Source organism: Pocillopora damicornis, chromosome 4 (assembly GCF_964200805.1).
Source record: "Pocillopora damicornis chromosome 4, jaPocDami1.2, whole genome shotgun sequence".
NCBI classification, from domain to species: domain Eukaryota; kingdom Metazoa; phylum Cnidaria; class Anthozoa; order Scleractinia; family Pocilloporidae; genus Pocillopora; species Pocillopora damicornis.
In genome coordinates this window covers 8,241,062-8,256,077 of record NC_142673.1, presented here as the reverse complement: position 1 = coordinate 8,256,077, position 15,016 = coordinate 8,241,062, and the positions used below count along the sequence as shown (strand labels likewise).

At 37.5% G+C, this 15,016-nt stretch overlaps 3 protein-coding genes across 4 annotated transcripts; 1 reads left to right on the top strand and 2 right to left on the bottom strand.

Moving 5' to 3' along the window:
• Window positions 1–567: 567 nt before the first annotated feature.
• On the bottom strand, window positions 568–5,320 carry LOC113680789 (uncharacterized protein C3orf38 homolog). The gene is made up of 3 exons (XM_027197841.2): window positions 5,106–5,320; window positions 4,167–4,345; window positions 568–2,798 (listed from the first exon to the last, which is right to left on the bottom strand). The coding sequence occupies exons 1-3, from the start codon at window positions 5,224–5,226 to the stop codon at window positions 2,217–2,219; spliced, it is 882 nt and encodes a 293-aa protein (XP_027053642.2). The 5' UTR covers window positions 5,227–5,320; the 3' UTR covers window positions 568–2,216.
• LOC113680790 (swi5-dependent recombination DNA repair protein 1 homolog) lies at window positions 5,278–9,025 on the top strand. The gene is made up of 5 exons (XM_089203867.1): window positions 5,278–5,422; window positions 7,195–7,265; window positions 7,653–7,751; window positions 8,199–8,387; window positions 8,620–9,025. Exons 1-5 carry the CDS (start codon window positions 5,383–5,385, stop codon window positions 8,800–8,802), a joined length of 582 nt encoding a protein of 193 aa, XP_089059993.1. The 5' UTR covers window positions 5,278–5,382; the 3' UTR covers window positions 8,803–9,025.
• Window positions 9,026–11,592: 2,567 nt separating this feature from the next.
• On the bottom strand, window positions 11,593–13,916 carry LOC113680787 (kelch-like protein 40). Of its 2 annotated transcripts, none has more exons than XM_089203863.1 (2): window positions 13,813–13,916; window positions 11,593–13,706 (listed from the first exon to the last, which is right to left on the bottom strand). In XM_089203863.1, the coding sequence occupies exon 2, from the start codon at window positions 13,538–13,540 to the stop codon at window positions 11,831–11,833; it is 1,710 nt and encodes a 569-aa protein (XP_089059989.1). In that variant the 5' UTR covers window positions 13,541–13,706; window positions 13,813–13,916; the 3' UTR covers window positions 11,593–11,830. The 2 variants fall into 2 exon arrangements, with proteins under 2 accessions (XP_089059989.1, XP_027053639.2); XM_027197838.2 differs by having other exon boundaries at window positions 13,839–13,901.
• Window positions 13,917–15,016: the final 1,100 nt, after the last annotated feature.

Below are 15,016 nucleotides of genomic sequence, written 5' to 3'. Positions count from 1 at the left end.
CGTTGGTGGTTTGATGTATATTATTTTTTCCGGATGAGCCCTACCTAAGGTGGTTATTGTACCTTGGTCCTCTTCAGCTGAAACTGAAACCCTAAATTTGAAATATTACAAAAGCCAGAGATTTTGAGTAATTACAATTTGTTTCACTATTTGAGGCAGATTCACTTCTCCCTAAGTTTCAACATCTATGGTCATGCTTTAAATGTACGGTCACGCAATCCTCACTTGACTGTAGGACTTAGAAACCATAGCTAGGAACAGTCCCTCTTTCCTGGTTCTGCTTTTTTGGAGTAAACAAAAACAAGTTCTTCTCATTTCTGAGTTCAAACCTGACTATGCTTACGGTAAACAGCACAATGAACTAAGATTTTGATCAAGCTTTTTTATCATGTGTTTCCTTCTCCTGAAGGCCAAGAGGAAAAAAAAAACAATGGCCAAGACAAACATACACACAAAGTAAAAAGGATGTTCCTTGTTCCTGCCTGATTCAATTCATGAGAGCCATCGCTTTTAAAATGTTATTTGTTATTGATAATGGATAATTTGTCTACTATACCTTGTCAGTTGATGAATTCAGAAAAAATTCTCACATATTTATTCAACTGTTTGGGGTTGAAAATTAAACAATTTCTAATAGCAGGAAATTGGCGAGGCTGAATAGATATTTTCACGTGATAAATGGTATATTTTCACTTTTCACAAATATTTTGATTGTCAAGAGTGTTTTTGTTATTTGTTGAGAATGTTTCATTTTATAATTTTGTATACCCAACAGATAGTATTATTATTCATCAAATATCAGTTGAATGTGGTTGTTCTAATCACATCAAGAGACCAAAATCCCCCAACCTAAACTGCAGAATATCTTTTGATATTCCTCAGTGGTCAAACTTTAGTACAATACAATGAAAACCTTGAAGCAGAGAAGTAATGGAAAAAAAGAAAAATATCAGTCAGACAATGATTTGTTGATTCAATAACAAATTCTCCAAACAAACCTCATAAGAATTGTTTGGCAGACAGTAAGGAAACTCATTAATGAGATCTCTGTTGTGAAAGGGTTAAAGATATTTTTTAACTGTGTATAAAAGACACAAACTTGTCTATCACAAACTTGTCTATATAACTCATATAAATAGAATAAGAGAGATGGGAAGTTTTGAGCTTGATAAAGAAATAGAGAAAGATGTTTTTTCATCTCATCACAAGCGTAAAGCAAAGAAAAAATTCTGAGTCTCTATGAGGAATTGAAGCTAAGACTTTCAGAGTCCACACTCTGATGCTCTACCGCTGAGCCACAGAGACTCTATAGTGAGCAGGGCTTATTACTATGTTCATATGACACTCATTCTGTATACTGCTAAAATTATGGTCAGATTGCACCATAGTTAGATTGCTCCCAGTTAGATTGCTCCAACCAAAGGTTAGATTGCTCCACTCAAAAGTTAGATTGCTCCATCAAATAAGTTATGTCACTCCTAACACAAGTTACTTCGTTCCATGTAGAAAACTAAGGTAAAGGTAGCAAAACTAAGCTATCTAAATTGATAATTCACCAAATGATATGTATATCTTATCTAACAATAAATTAATATAATTGCTTGTGCGCTCTTGAAATAAATCCAAGCTACGCAGAAAGAACAAATAAAACCTCATGTAATGGACTCACAAAGTGTAACCACAATCATTTATTCCATCATCACTATACATCTAGCCACCTAAATATATATATATATATATATATATATATGTATCATAAGACACATCATCACCAATGAACTTTAAAGATCATTGCTAAGAAATACTTCACATAACAACATGGAGTGAAGTAACTTATGTTTGGAGCAAAGTAACTTATTTGATGGAGCAATCTAACTTTCGAGTGGAGCAATCTTACAGGGAGCAATCTAACCATGGTGGGATCTAACTGGATACCTACTGCTAGGATCAGCAATGTCAATAGTGTCATGTTTGTAAATAGAACAAGAAAGATGGTAAGTTTTGAACTTGGTGAAGAAATAGAGAAAGAAATTTTTTCCTCCTGTTTTTTTTTCTCTAATTCATATATTTGGCAAGTACTTGAAAACAAGAAAAAAAGTGACGCTCACTATTTAAGAAAACAGCCATAGTGTTAAAATAGTGACACTGTCCACTATCCTTGTCCTACACATTTACATTAACACTACAGTCTATTGATATTACATTCTCTTCTTAGTTTATGTAATAGCCTTTTTTGTGATACCTTCCACTTCATTTTGTTGTTGCTGTGCTTTGAGTTTTAGCTCAGTAAATTTAATTTTCCAGTTATTTTGCATCTGTGGGTCTCGAATGAGTCCGAATGATTGTTCGAAAATTCCAAGGCAGTTGGAAAATCTGTGGACTGTGCCTCCAACTGATATTTTGACAAGTCCATAAGCATCTATGTGGCCCCTTGCCCCACTTAAATTTGCATTAAAGAGTATTTTTTCTTTGCAAACAAGTTCTTGAAGTTTTGTACTAACTGCCATCGCTCCTTGGCACTCATCAAATACTTGTCCATTAGATACTACAAGCACTGATCCTTTTGCATCTTCCCAAAAATGCTGTGGACCCCATTCCTGTGAAGTGTTGTCAGAGAGGGTATTGAAAGAGTTCAAGATTTTGTAGAACCAGGGTATAAAATATTCAGCTAACTGCTGTCCATCAACACTGTTGTCAAAGGGAGGATTTGCATAGCTAGTATCACTGCATGAAATTGCTGACTTAGGCTCTGATGCTGTCAGGTTTTCAGACTCATTTTCAATCTCCTCTTCACTATCCTATAGAGAAAAAGAAAAGACAGATTCATGACAAACCTGTTCAAGTTCTTTTATCCAGCATACATGTCAGGATTTCTTCCATTGTACAGTTCTAAGAATAGATATAAGCTTTACTTTACAACACTGGGTCCTAACACAACATCTCACTGAATTTTTAGGGTATATCAAGAGGTATACCATGAGAAGTCACATACATCCTTGACACCTTTCATGTCTATTATGTCATTTATGCATAACTTATCTTTTGAAGGGCACCATATCAGTACACGTGCTATTGAAGAATTTGGCTGTATGCGACTGTTAGAAATATATCGTGTCTTATGGAATTTCTATTTTGAGACAGATTCTCGAATGTGAAGTTCACAACAAAGATATGGTTTGCTTTGACATGCGTGTCTAGCAAAGTTTGCTAAGGCTCTCAGAAATTTCTAAGTTTAATTTGTACTTTTAAAATCTAAAGTTTAAAGAGGAAGTCTTTACAACACCTCTAAATGGTGGGTTTACTAAGAAACATCCTCTCCACTCCATAGTGAATGAATTGAACATTTTTGGAGAGGGTTCAAACATTTTAACATAATTAACCCTTTACAACCTAACATCAGTATGCATATTCTCCATACTGTTCTCTATACACTTCCTAACATGCTGATAAGGAGAATTTGTTTAACAATCAAGAGCCTCAGTCTTAAGTTGGTGATCATCTCCTCTTTACTCATGACCTTAATGTGACTCAGGGGTACTACTGTTGTTATGAGTAATTGTTGTTGTAGGTATAAGCTTCTAGAAATCTCCAGACTGCTTAGTCAAGCTGACATGCATACCACAGAACTTTCTGGAACATTTCGTCGGGTCACACAGTTATTACATAATACTACTAAAACAGTTCTTTTGTAAACTTCTGAAATGTTCCAAAACACTTTGTGAATGTATATAAGGACTCAGTTATATAGTAATTGTAGTTGTTGTTGTCTGGAGTGACCAGCTGTTTAGAAAGTGGGAGAGAAGAAGAAGAAGAAACATTGGAGAAAACTGTGAGTTTGGCTCAGTGGTGAGCTAAGATATAGACTGTAGTGGGCTTAAGTGAGTTTATTGAGCATAAGTACTGTACTGCCTTAAGGAGTCACTCCCTATTAAGAATATCACTTGTTGTTTAACAAAGAAGTTGAGTTTGTAGGATTGTAGTGTTTTTCTGTCAGTTAGATTATAGCATAACACTGTAAGGAAAAATTTGTTGTTAGTTCCTGTTAGGGATCAAAAGGTTACAGAATGAAGCTTGGTAAAGCGGGTGAGGAATCAAATCACATATTTAATAGCACAAATCACCTTACTCAACTGAAACTTGCATTCAAATAAACCCTAGAAACTCACCTCTTTGCTAGAGCCCCAATACAATAATGCCCTTTTTATCAAGGTGGGCTTGTCAGACGCAACAGGTTCAATTATCCCTTTTTCTGCCAAGTACTGATAGATATGTTCTCTCTTTACTTTCTTCCTTTTCAGCAACTGTGAGGCTGTATGGCTGTAACTTAGAATGGCATTGACTGCCTCTGTAAGGGAGGGTGATCAACAGAATTATGGGAGGTTTGAATTGTCCTGCTCTAGATCTGGTTTAATTTTATCCATGTTTCAAAAGTGGGCTAGTGGATGGTGAAATGAATAAACTGCCTTTGGGATTACAGCTTTGTTTTAGAATAGTATGAGGTTATATACAAACCTTTCCCAAATGTTTAGTTACTAATTATTGGCCGAAGCGAGAAATACAGGAAAACTAGAAGGTCAAGTTAACTTAGAAATACACAAATGTACTTATTTCACTTAATCCTAAGGTTCAAATAATGAGTTGAAAATCTACTGTAGCATACAAAGCAATGAAAACGGACGAGTTGGACGACGTAGAAACTTGACAAGAAGATAATTTATTTGTGGGGTTTCAAAACACTTGTGAAGTAGTTTCTAAGGCTGACCTTTGAACATCTGATGAAGGGCTTATGGACAAAATGTCTGCTTTAGAAATTCTTTATGGTAGCCAGTCTACAGTATCAACTCAGTTGATGAAATCAAATTATCTTGTAATACCCCTCACTTTTCCCGCTTGATAAGAAATGGATGTAAAATAAAGCAGTGTGAGAAGAAATTACTTATTAGTCGTTTTGGTGTGTAGCATTGCTGAATATTCGTTCTCTTTGTTTGTATTTTCACTCATCCTCGTCAAAATACGGCACAACTCGTAAACATACTCTGTGATATTACACGCCAAAACGTCCACTAAGATATATACACAAAAGCGAAATACTTGTAAAACCTTACCAGTAGTATTTTCTGGCGATACTACTCGGTTCGTTACTGTATCCGTGAGATTTATTAAATCCTGTTGAGGAAGTTTGTTCAAGATGGATTTACATCCTTCTCTCTCTTTGTGTGACAACATGTGTAAAGTTGGTTCCGTCAATAATAAAACATTTTTCTCATTTTCATGCAGTTTCTTTACTACAGACAGGAAGTTCCGTGACCCCGCGTGATTTCGGGCCAGTGAACAGGCCATTTGCTCATGCGTACTGTTAATCACAAAATGAAAACATGAATTATGGCGGACAATGTGGCGGGAATTTCAAATACTTCTGAAGGTACTCCACTAATGTAAAACGAAGGATTTACCTCGGTGTGAGAACCTGTGAATTTTTCTTTGTTTTTTTCACCATAATTCTCCAAGGCTCTACTATTTGATATCCTTTTTCGCACAACGCCACCCCTGAACGTATTGAACTGTCTCTTCATCTGGCCTCTTGAACCGAGGTCGGGCCGAAACGAACATTTAATAACAGTCGTACCTGTATTACTTTACGCGGTCAACCACGGGGAATGGCGGGGTGACCGTTTGATAGAAGTCGACCGCTTAATGCAGGTTCCACAGATAAGGGGTTTCATAAAAAACAATACACAACTAATACTGTTTACTCTGATTTTGGGAGAAAGACATGGATTGAAAATTATTTCAACAATTATCAGTTTTACTGGAGTGATCCGCTTTCAGTGACCATTCAATACAGGTGGAAAACAATAAAAACAGGCCATTGTGTCAGTAAAGGGTGACAGCGACAGCATAATAGAGGTGAAAATTACATTAAATTAATTATTAAGGGGAGACAAATTCAGAACTTTGACAGCCAATTGCTTAACACAGGGTGACAATATAATACAGTGCCACTTAATCCAGGTTCAGCTGTAGTCATCCTGTGGACAACAATTTCCATTTTCCAGGCCTGAATTGTGTTTATAGCTGAGTTTTTACATAAAACATTGGCCAGGTAGAACAATGGTACATTTACCTGGTTTCATATCATGCTCGTCAAAATGATCTCTTACTGAATTTGTGTGCAACATTTTGTTGTCATTTAATTTTCCTAATCAGAAAGAAAGTACAGATCAGACTTAGTAGATTAAAAGTAGTTTAACTTGACAGGGATTACAAAGAAGCTATGAGAACTGCAAGAAAACTATGATCATCTTTTCTTCTACATGTTATTGATCAAGTAGGTCCTCAAAGTTTCCAAGACCACTCATAAAGCATTCAAGAAAATTTCATTTAAAAGTAATTCCAGACAATTTTTAAAAATTACACTGGGTCTCTGTCATCACAACATACTGCTGTGTGGCCAAAAGGTTAAAGGTGAAGGCAGCCAAGGGAAAACAAAAGCCCATCATGTGGGATATTTGGGACTGCAATCACACCATTATGGCGACAGCAACAAGGATATGGCAAAAAAAAAAGATCTAATCGGCAGAACAATAGCTTAGCCATGTCCTAATACAACAATGTGAAATCACAAAAATTTGTGTGTTTGAGAACAGAATGCCACTAGCAATTTATTTATGTTTCAGCTATTTGCAAAATTTTATCTAACAGTATAAATTCATTTTTTGATCAATATCTTCATCTGTGTTGCTATCCTGATTGTTTTACCAGTTTCAATAGGGTGAAGAATTAGGAGTATTGCTCTTCTCTCCTGAACTGGATATTAGTCCATCACAGACATTACAGGGTTTCAGTTTCTGTCACAGTTTTTCATTACCCATGTACATTACTTGATGAAGGGAGGCAATGTGAGAGCAGAGTATCCTGCCCAAGAACATAACACAAGGACCTTCTCAGGGCTTAAACTCAAACCTTTCAATCAGGACTCTAGGACACAAACCTCTCTACCACCATATCTTGTACAGCTGTTTTCCAAGCCTTATGATGAATGATGAATTGCACAGAATATAATATTATAATTTCATTGTTTGTTTTTTTTTAAATTAATATTGGAAGTTGTCACATCATTGCAGCTTTAAAAGGGCTACATTATAATATTTTTCAAATTTCATAACATGAAGCAGTGCTGCTCTATTTCTACAGAGTCAACACCACCACAGTCAAGAACACCATCTACAAGAAACATTGGGAGTTCTTCATGCGTAAATCAGAAGGTACTATTAACTGATTACAGCTATTATGATGCTTACAGTCATACTACTAAATATATTTGTATTTGGACTAAGTGGGCTTTGTCATCTCATTTAAAAGCTTCAAAAATAAATTGTTGAACAGATGAGAAACACCCATAATGATAAATAATGCAATTCTATTACTTTGAACTCTGAATGTAAAGAAGAATTTGGTGAGCTGAGCTTGACTACTATAATATAGAGGAAATTATGATTCCCACCAGAAAGAGGAATCTGTCCTTTTGTAAATAATGCATCACTAAATTAAATGATATTTCATCAGATGAATTAGTTATGAGATAATTATTTATATGTGAGTGTACAATCAAATAAACACATTCTTATTTAAAACTTTTCATTTTCACTCAGTATACACCAGCATCATGTAAAAGATCATGTGGGCTGCGAAGAGTGTCGTCACCATTTGTTTCTCCAGTAATAAAGCGCTGTTTTCTTTCTGACAATCAGGTAACATATAGCTAATTCATTGATGATTTATGGTAAAGTAAGGACAGATTCAGAATTAAAATGACTTAAGCCTTTGACCCCTAAGAGTAACAAACATCTAATTTCCTGTTACAATATCATCTCCAAATCACACATAAAGGTACTGAGAATAACAAATATGATCACCAACAAAAGAAGCTCTTGATGGTTAAACAAATTCTTGTTGTCATTGCCCAGGGACAGGTATAGAGAGTAGTATTGAGAATGTGTATACTGCTGTTAGGGTGTAAAGGGTTAAAAAACATGGTTTTTGCTAATTTTGGGTTGGAGAGTTTCTGTTTGTCATATATGTAGTTTTGAGTCACTTGCCTAAAACTCCCTGAAAATCTTGTGATATCTTACTGAAATTTAATGGTAGAAAAATCATAAATCAGTTATATTTAGATTGATTTATCTTTTCTATTGCAGGAAAATTTTGATACACCAAAAAGATGTAGATATATTAACAGTCAAGATTACAATGAGATTCCCATTCCTAAGGAAACTGGGTCAGCTTTACACCAGCTTCAGACTGAGAAAAAAAATTTAATCAAAATAATACAAGAGAGAGAAGACTCCCTGAGAAAGCTAAATCTTGTCAAAATGTACAGAAATAAGGTAAGCAAGGAATAAATTGATACTCACTGGCAAAATGCGTACAAAGAAATATAAGAAAAATGAAGCCTGACAAATTTACCCGCCCAACATCTGGCTGGATGGGCTCTCTGTCTGTGACCACAGTTAGGATGCCTGTGGCCACTGTTGGGATACCTGTAACCATAGTTAGGATGCCTGTGGTTGTGATTTTATACTTTTGATAGTGACTCTTGGTTGTTCCTGATTTTTGTAGAATGACATCATGGAGCTGAAATGTTTAATAGACAAGTGGCGAAGAGTAAGCCAGGAAGCTGCAGAGAGTCTTCTCGAAAAAATACAACTTGATCCCAAGCCTACTATGAGTGAACTGTTGTCAAACTTGCAAATAGATAAGGAAATTATGCATTACTCTGAGGATAATGAAGCATTCTATTGATACTGATAGGTAGGTATTTGTAAATAAAAAATGACCATTCGTTCAAAATGATGATGCTGTTGATTGGCAGAAGCTCTGATTTATAACTCTGTAGAGTAACACTCTTTAAGGCCTTGCTCAAATTCTCACAATATTAAACTTGGTCAAGAGAACATGAGCTTATGTGCTTTTGTTTCTCAGGAATACACAAAGTTCATCCAATAAAAATGTAATTCTGACCACACTCACATGAGACAAAAAGTTTATTTAGGATGAGTCAGTCAGTCTTCTAGTATACGCATCCTGATACAATTTTAACATGTGCACCCTTAAACTAGGGGTTCTAAAAAAAGAACCTGTACTATGTCAGATACGAAAAACCACTAAAAAATCCACTCTGTAGATGTGGCCAAAAAATGAGTGGAAACGTATTCCTCATCTAACAAAGCAGCACAACACCCTAAGAAAAATGTAAACTAACCTGGTTGCACCACTAATCACAAAGAAATAGCAGTGATTGTAATGATATTTTACAAGGAGTTGGAAAACCAAAATTATAACAAACACAAAAAAGAAAGTGGTCAAACATAGGACTGACTGACCTAGAATGACTTAATTTTCCCACAAAATGCTTAAATAATCCAAAACTTCCATGATGCCATGCAAAACTCTTCAATGTGCCATCAGAATATTAATTTCTGACTAATTTGTTCCCATGTTACTCAAAAATCAGAAATTACATTTTTAAATCAAGCAATATGGTGTTCTTTTATTCATTAATAGTTTTAGGAAATGAAAGCTTGCAATTTCATTTTTTCCCCCATAAAATCACTGGAAATTATTTTCCCTTCAGTAGAGAACTTTTCATTAGAATACAGAACAGTTATTTTCTTCATTTTGACATCTGAGTAACACAAGGATTCTATATTATCTAGTGGTTAGACTCTTAGTGGAAACACAAACTAAAAGAGTTTGTCAAACTTTTGGTTTCTAAAGGGGTGACAGACCCCCTGGAAATTTGCATAGGGTCGCTTAACCCTTTCGCTACTAATAGTGACCAGCATCTAATTTCTCCTTACAATATCACTCCTGAATCAAACATTGAGGTAATGGGAATAAAGGAAGTGATCACCAACTGAAGAAGCTCTTGGTTGTTAAACAAATTCTCCATGTCAGCACCTTGGGAAAGTATAGCGTACATTATGAAGAACATTCATACTAATGTTAGGATGTAAAAAGGTTGAGATAATTGTTGGAACAGAACTTGACGAGAACAAAATGGTTTTTTAAGGGACGTAGGAACGTAGTGCAGTGTTCTTAAAGATCTATCGTTACTTTGGTTTGGGTTTCCCGAAACCGGAAGGACTTCTCAGCGAAAGATACCTTTGTAACGTTTCAACTTGACTGACTCCTCTTTCAAAAGTGTAAAGGAAGAGGCTTGGTACGGCGAAATGTTTTCAACGCAGAGGGTACGTTCCTTTTCTTCCCAATCATCTTTTTCTTGGTCGTAGCCCTCAATTGACCATATCTTTCCAAAGAAATCATATACAGCACCACCCACCGCGTACAAAGAATTACCAACAAACACCAAGTTTCCAAAAGGCCGGAAAACTGTTAAACGACACATCAAGTTCCACTCATCTGTGGACTTATTGTAAACTTCACACGTGTTGGTAATCTCATCAAAGTCCAGCCACCCTCAAGCGACGTAAATCTTTTCTTTTGTTCCAACTCCGAGGGCATCATACCTCGTTAGGTTTAAATCCGCTAACTTCTCCCATTTGTTTTCCTCGATATCAAACTTCGAGCATCGTTTAATAATATTTATTTCTCTAACCTCACCGATAACATAAATGTTCTTCTTTGGAAAAGAAAAATAATTTCCCCCGGTATGAGAAGACATGTTGTAAGAGAGACAGTTTTAGGCGATTCAGACTCGGTTTGATCGGACAAATTCATCTTCAGCTCTGTCAGCTCCTTTAGGAGTTGTGGAAAGTGTTAAGACTTGGTGAGTCTAACGGCAAAGTTTATCGAAATATGTTTAGGCTATAAACACAATGAACAGCCGCCGTGTTAAAGTTTTTCTTACGAAAAAGGGCTGTGGCGATTACGAGACTACTTCAGACAGCGATGGTGCAATACGATGTTTGTTGATTTTTCGACTCGTCCCCAGTCGTTTTCAAAATATGCGCGGCGCTGAAATGGGGTGAAAAGGAGTGGCGGGAAGGAGAAAGAGGAAGAGAACTTCCTCTCTTGCTTTCTCCTTACCCATCACACTTCTTCCTTTTATCCTATGGTTACACCCATTTTGACCATTGGGGACGAGTCAAGGAATTCGCTGGGGTCGGATCATTCACTAATCGCCGTCAGGACTCCAACGCCCCAGCAGTATAAACTTATTGAAAAGCATGAGAAAACAGTTTGAAAGGGAAGATATTTACACATACTATTCAGATGCTTTCCACGTGCCTATCACACGCAAATGAAAATTACTGGTTATTAAGTATGAAAACCGTCCACAGATTTTACCATTACTAGCCCCTGGGTATACCTAGACGTGCGACTATCTGATTGTTATGGAATATTTTATTCAGTTTTTAGTCGAGCGCGCATGAGTGCGAAGGAGAGGTCCCGCGCTGGCGGAATACCGTTTATTTCTTTCCGCGTGACGTGCCTAAGCACGTAACTGTAAAATGGACTATTCTACGTAACCGGCAATATATTTTGTGTGGAAAGGTGGCTGTTTCTTTAAACTGTTCTGTAGTGTATTGAGTACTATAGCAACATTAATGAAATCACTGTAGGACTACTGAATGATATGAAAGGACTGTAATGAAGTAACGTGATTGTACTGGATCATTACATGGGTGATCATTGAAGAAAGACAGGATGTAGAATGGAATGGAAGAGTATGTGCTCCTGACTGACTTACTTCATGAAACCCAACAGTTTCCATGGACACGACCAGAAAATTTCCTTGGCACTCAACCCCAACAAAATGGGGTCTAACATATGGATATCATACTAATGCATGAGGCTTTGATATTGATTAAGAGTTGCCATGGTGCTTCAGCTTAACTGACACGTCTTTCAACAGTCTAAAGGTACACGCTGTGAACGTCATGATTTTGTGAATGTCAAGGAAATGTCGGTTTTCTTTCCACTCATCTTTTTCGTGTTCGTAGCTTTCAACTGACCATATCTTTCCAAGAACGGGATGGCAAACTCCACCCAATACGTACAAAGATTCATCGATCGATAGCATGTTTCCAATGTCCCGGGGAAATGTTAAACGACCAATTAAATGCCACTCATCAGTCAATACACTGTAAACCTCACACGTGTTGGTAATCTCACCGCCGAAGTCGAGCCATCCTCCAGCGACGAAAATCTTTTCTTGTGTTCCAATTCCAAGGGCTCTAAATCTTGCTAAGCGTAAGTTTGCCAATTTCTGCCATTTGTTTTTCACGATGTCATACCTAGAGCAATGGGAGACGATATTTACGTCGGATTTTGTCCCTCCAATGACGTAGATGTACTGGCCCAAAGTAACGAGACAAGTCCTTATTGTTTTTAACCAGTCCTTCGAGCGAGTCGTGGATTTCTTGTCCAAGTTAAATTGACAGAGACAGCTTGAATAAATTTGTAGATTTTCTTCAATAAAACAAATTTTGTTTTCGACAACTAACACTGCGCGAAGAAATAGTTTGCCTATCTCTCGACGGTTAGTTTTGCACCAATTAGGCTTTGAATCGGTCATCGTCCATGGTGCTGGATGCCAGCAGTTGGAGTCTGGGTCATAATATTGCGATTTATTTACTTCCTGGGCAACAAAGAATAGTTTCCCTCGGCATGAGAAGACATGCTGTGGTACACAGTCCGGTTCGGCCATACCCGGTAGCTGATAAAAATCATTATTTTCAGGAACATAGAAAAGAGGGCGGAATGTCTTATCCTCTCCCCATATTGCAATGACACATGTCTCCATTGCCTTCCTTGGAGAATACGGCCGGGAAAGGTCGCAGTCAGTTTTTCGATTCATCCAAGCTAACGCACTGTTCACGCGATCAATACAGTCTTCATTTTCTGTCACAATTTCGTTTGTCACGACATCGTTCAGTAAAAAGTCACGCGACAGAAAGGTCAATCGAACGTGACTGAAGAGTTTACAGAATTCTTTGCTTCTTTCACTTTTCTTGTGAAGGGTCCACTTGAAAATTGCATTGAAAACGTCTTCCTCTGAATTGATAACAATATCGTCGCTGGACACCAACTGTTCAACTTCGTGACTCGGTAAACGTGGGAAGTTTTCTGTTTGTGCGACGTCGGCAAAATTTGATAAGATGAACTTCCGCACGCTGTCTAACAGCTCGGAATGATCGAATTTTTCCGCCATGAAGTAAGTTGAAACGCAGTTTGAAGAGGACATGGTCTGCTCGATAAACTTCCCAGCGAACGACTTGAGCTTGGAGAGACATAGGTAATCCGCTGCTGCAACGAGCTCTTCGGCATTTTCACGAGTCGAAATCCGAACGTTACCAGTCTGAATAAACTCGAGAACATCTTTCATCAGCGACTCCGTGAAGACCTCCAATCGAATAACCCCCTCCTGATTCTCTTTCATGTTGCTGGAGAGAAGTTTTTCAAAGAAGGGACTTGCTGTGGAAAGAATATGTGAAAGCGTCTTGAATTCCTTCCCATCCTCAACAATCAGAGACACAGTATGTGGAGTTTTGTGCCCTTGCTCGGGTATATTCATCTTGAGGAGTCTTGTTTCGGAATGTTGGAAGATGTAATGACTTTTGACAGCGATTCCTTGGATTTGTATTTCACTGGGCCATCATAATCGATGGTTGAGCGTTATACCAAAAACGCGGGGGTACCCAAAACACCGACAAGCGACTAAATACAGGAATGGCTCCGACCTGTAATTGGATGATAAAAATAGTAAAAGTAATAAGTTATATCTTAACTCTTGTTTGTCTGTGTCTCGAAGCGGAACGATGAAATATCAATGCGAGTGAAAAATACCGATGTGTGAAACAGGAAATGGTTACTTATATAACGAAGAGAAGGCCTTTCTTGTTCAGCAAGGTCGTTCAGCGATATTCCGGCGATAAAGTCATCCGCTGACTGGTTTCATTGACTAAACTAATTATTCAGTTCAGGCGGACGACCGGAGACTGGAGCCATTCCTGTATTTCACCGCTGACAGGAATAGCTCCGACTCGTGCGCGTGCATTTATTAATTTTTTCTCTTTTTTTTTGCCAATCGTTTTGGATTTTAGTGTTTTACTACGTTCTTCCTATGTTAAACTCTACCATGCTTTTAAATAAAGCCGGCCACGCATTTTTTAAGTGATAATGTCGATTTATCCTAATACCAGTACGATCTCCCGGGCGCTTTTATCGAAACAATTAAAAGAAAATCCCCGCGCGAGGGCCTACGAGATGCGAAAGAAGAAAGAAAAAGACAGTGTGACAATCATATTATAAATTCGTGTTCACTGACTAAGGTGGGGCCGGACAGGAAAATATTTGGCTCTCTTTCAATCGCTGCGCTCGGTCGGTATCAGTTCCCGTCCGGCCCTCCTACTCAGTCAACTACTCTTTTGCAGCAGGTGCATACGCAGTGCCTTTCAAGTGTTGCGTGACGTTGCGATTGACATAAGAACCATCTCGTTCTTCTCATCAACATTTTTCCACCAACTCAACTTTAATTTTCACCACCTCAGTTTTTAGCTGGCAAGACTTCAACTTTAATTTTTACAGACCAGAGAAAGACGTTCCGGAAAATTAAAAGTCGTGCCGGAATGTTAAATTCGTGCCGGAAAGTTAAAGTCGCGCCGGAATGTTAAAGTCGCGCGGGAAAGTTGAAGTCGTGCTGAAATGTTTAAGTCGTGCCGGATAATTGAAGTTGTACGCCGGAGAATTTTTGGCTTTCTTGCTTGACTTTTCGGATTACTATCGTCTTTGTCCCATTGCAGAAGGTATCAGTTTCACTTAATTTCATGTTTCTTGCGTGCAGAGTAACTTGAATGGTTTTCGTTGTGAAGTATTAATGTAAAGCCAAGGCATAACTTGGGTTATAATTTTTTTCTATAATTACAGATGTTTTCGGCTAAGCAAAATAGCAAAGACCTGACCTCAGGAACTCTGAGTGAATTAACCAGATTTCAAGCTTTTGAATGCCGTTTTCTTCACCTAAAAAGGCCCAGAAATGGGAGGTAGAAGT

What these genes read in the sequence shown, in the direction of transcription:
- LOC113680789 (XM_027197841.2), bottom strand. Translation starts at nt 5,226, where the DNA reads ATGTTGTCACACAAAGAGAGAGAAGGATGTAAATCCATCTTGAACAAA. An exon ending in ATCGCCAGAAAATACTACTG is followed by an intron (nt 4,346 to 5,105) that starts GTAAGGTTTTAC and finishes CCTCCCTTACAG; the next exon opens with AGGCAGTCAATGCCATTCTA. An exon ending in ATTGGGGCTCTAGCAAAGAG is followed by an intron (nt 2,799 to 4,166) that starts GTGAGTTTCTAG and finishes TTTTCTCTATAG; the next exon opens with GATAGTGAAGAGGAGATTGA.
- LOC113680790 (XM_089203867.1), top strand. Translation starts at nt 5,383, where the DNA reads ATGGCGGACAATGTGGCGGGAATTTCAAATACTTCTGAAG. An exon ending in CTTCATGCGTAAATCAGAAG is followed by an intron (nt 7,266 to 7,652) that starts GTACTATTAACT and finishes ATTTTCACTCAG; the next exon opens with TATACACCAGCATCATGTAA. An exon ending in GTTTTCTTTCTGACAATCAG is followed by an intron (nt 7,752 to 8,198) that starts GTAACATATAGC and finishes TTTCTATTGCAG; the next exon opens with GAAAATTTTGATACACCAAA.
- LOC113680787 (XM_089203863.1), bottom strand. Translation starts at nt 13,540, where the DNA reads ATGAATATACCCGAGCAAGGGCACAAAACTCCACATACTGTGTCTCTG.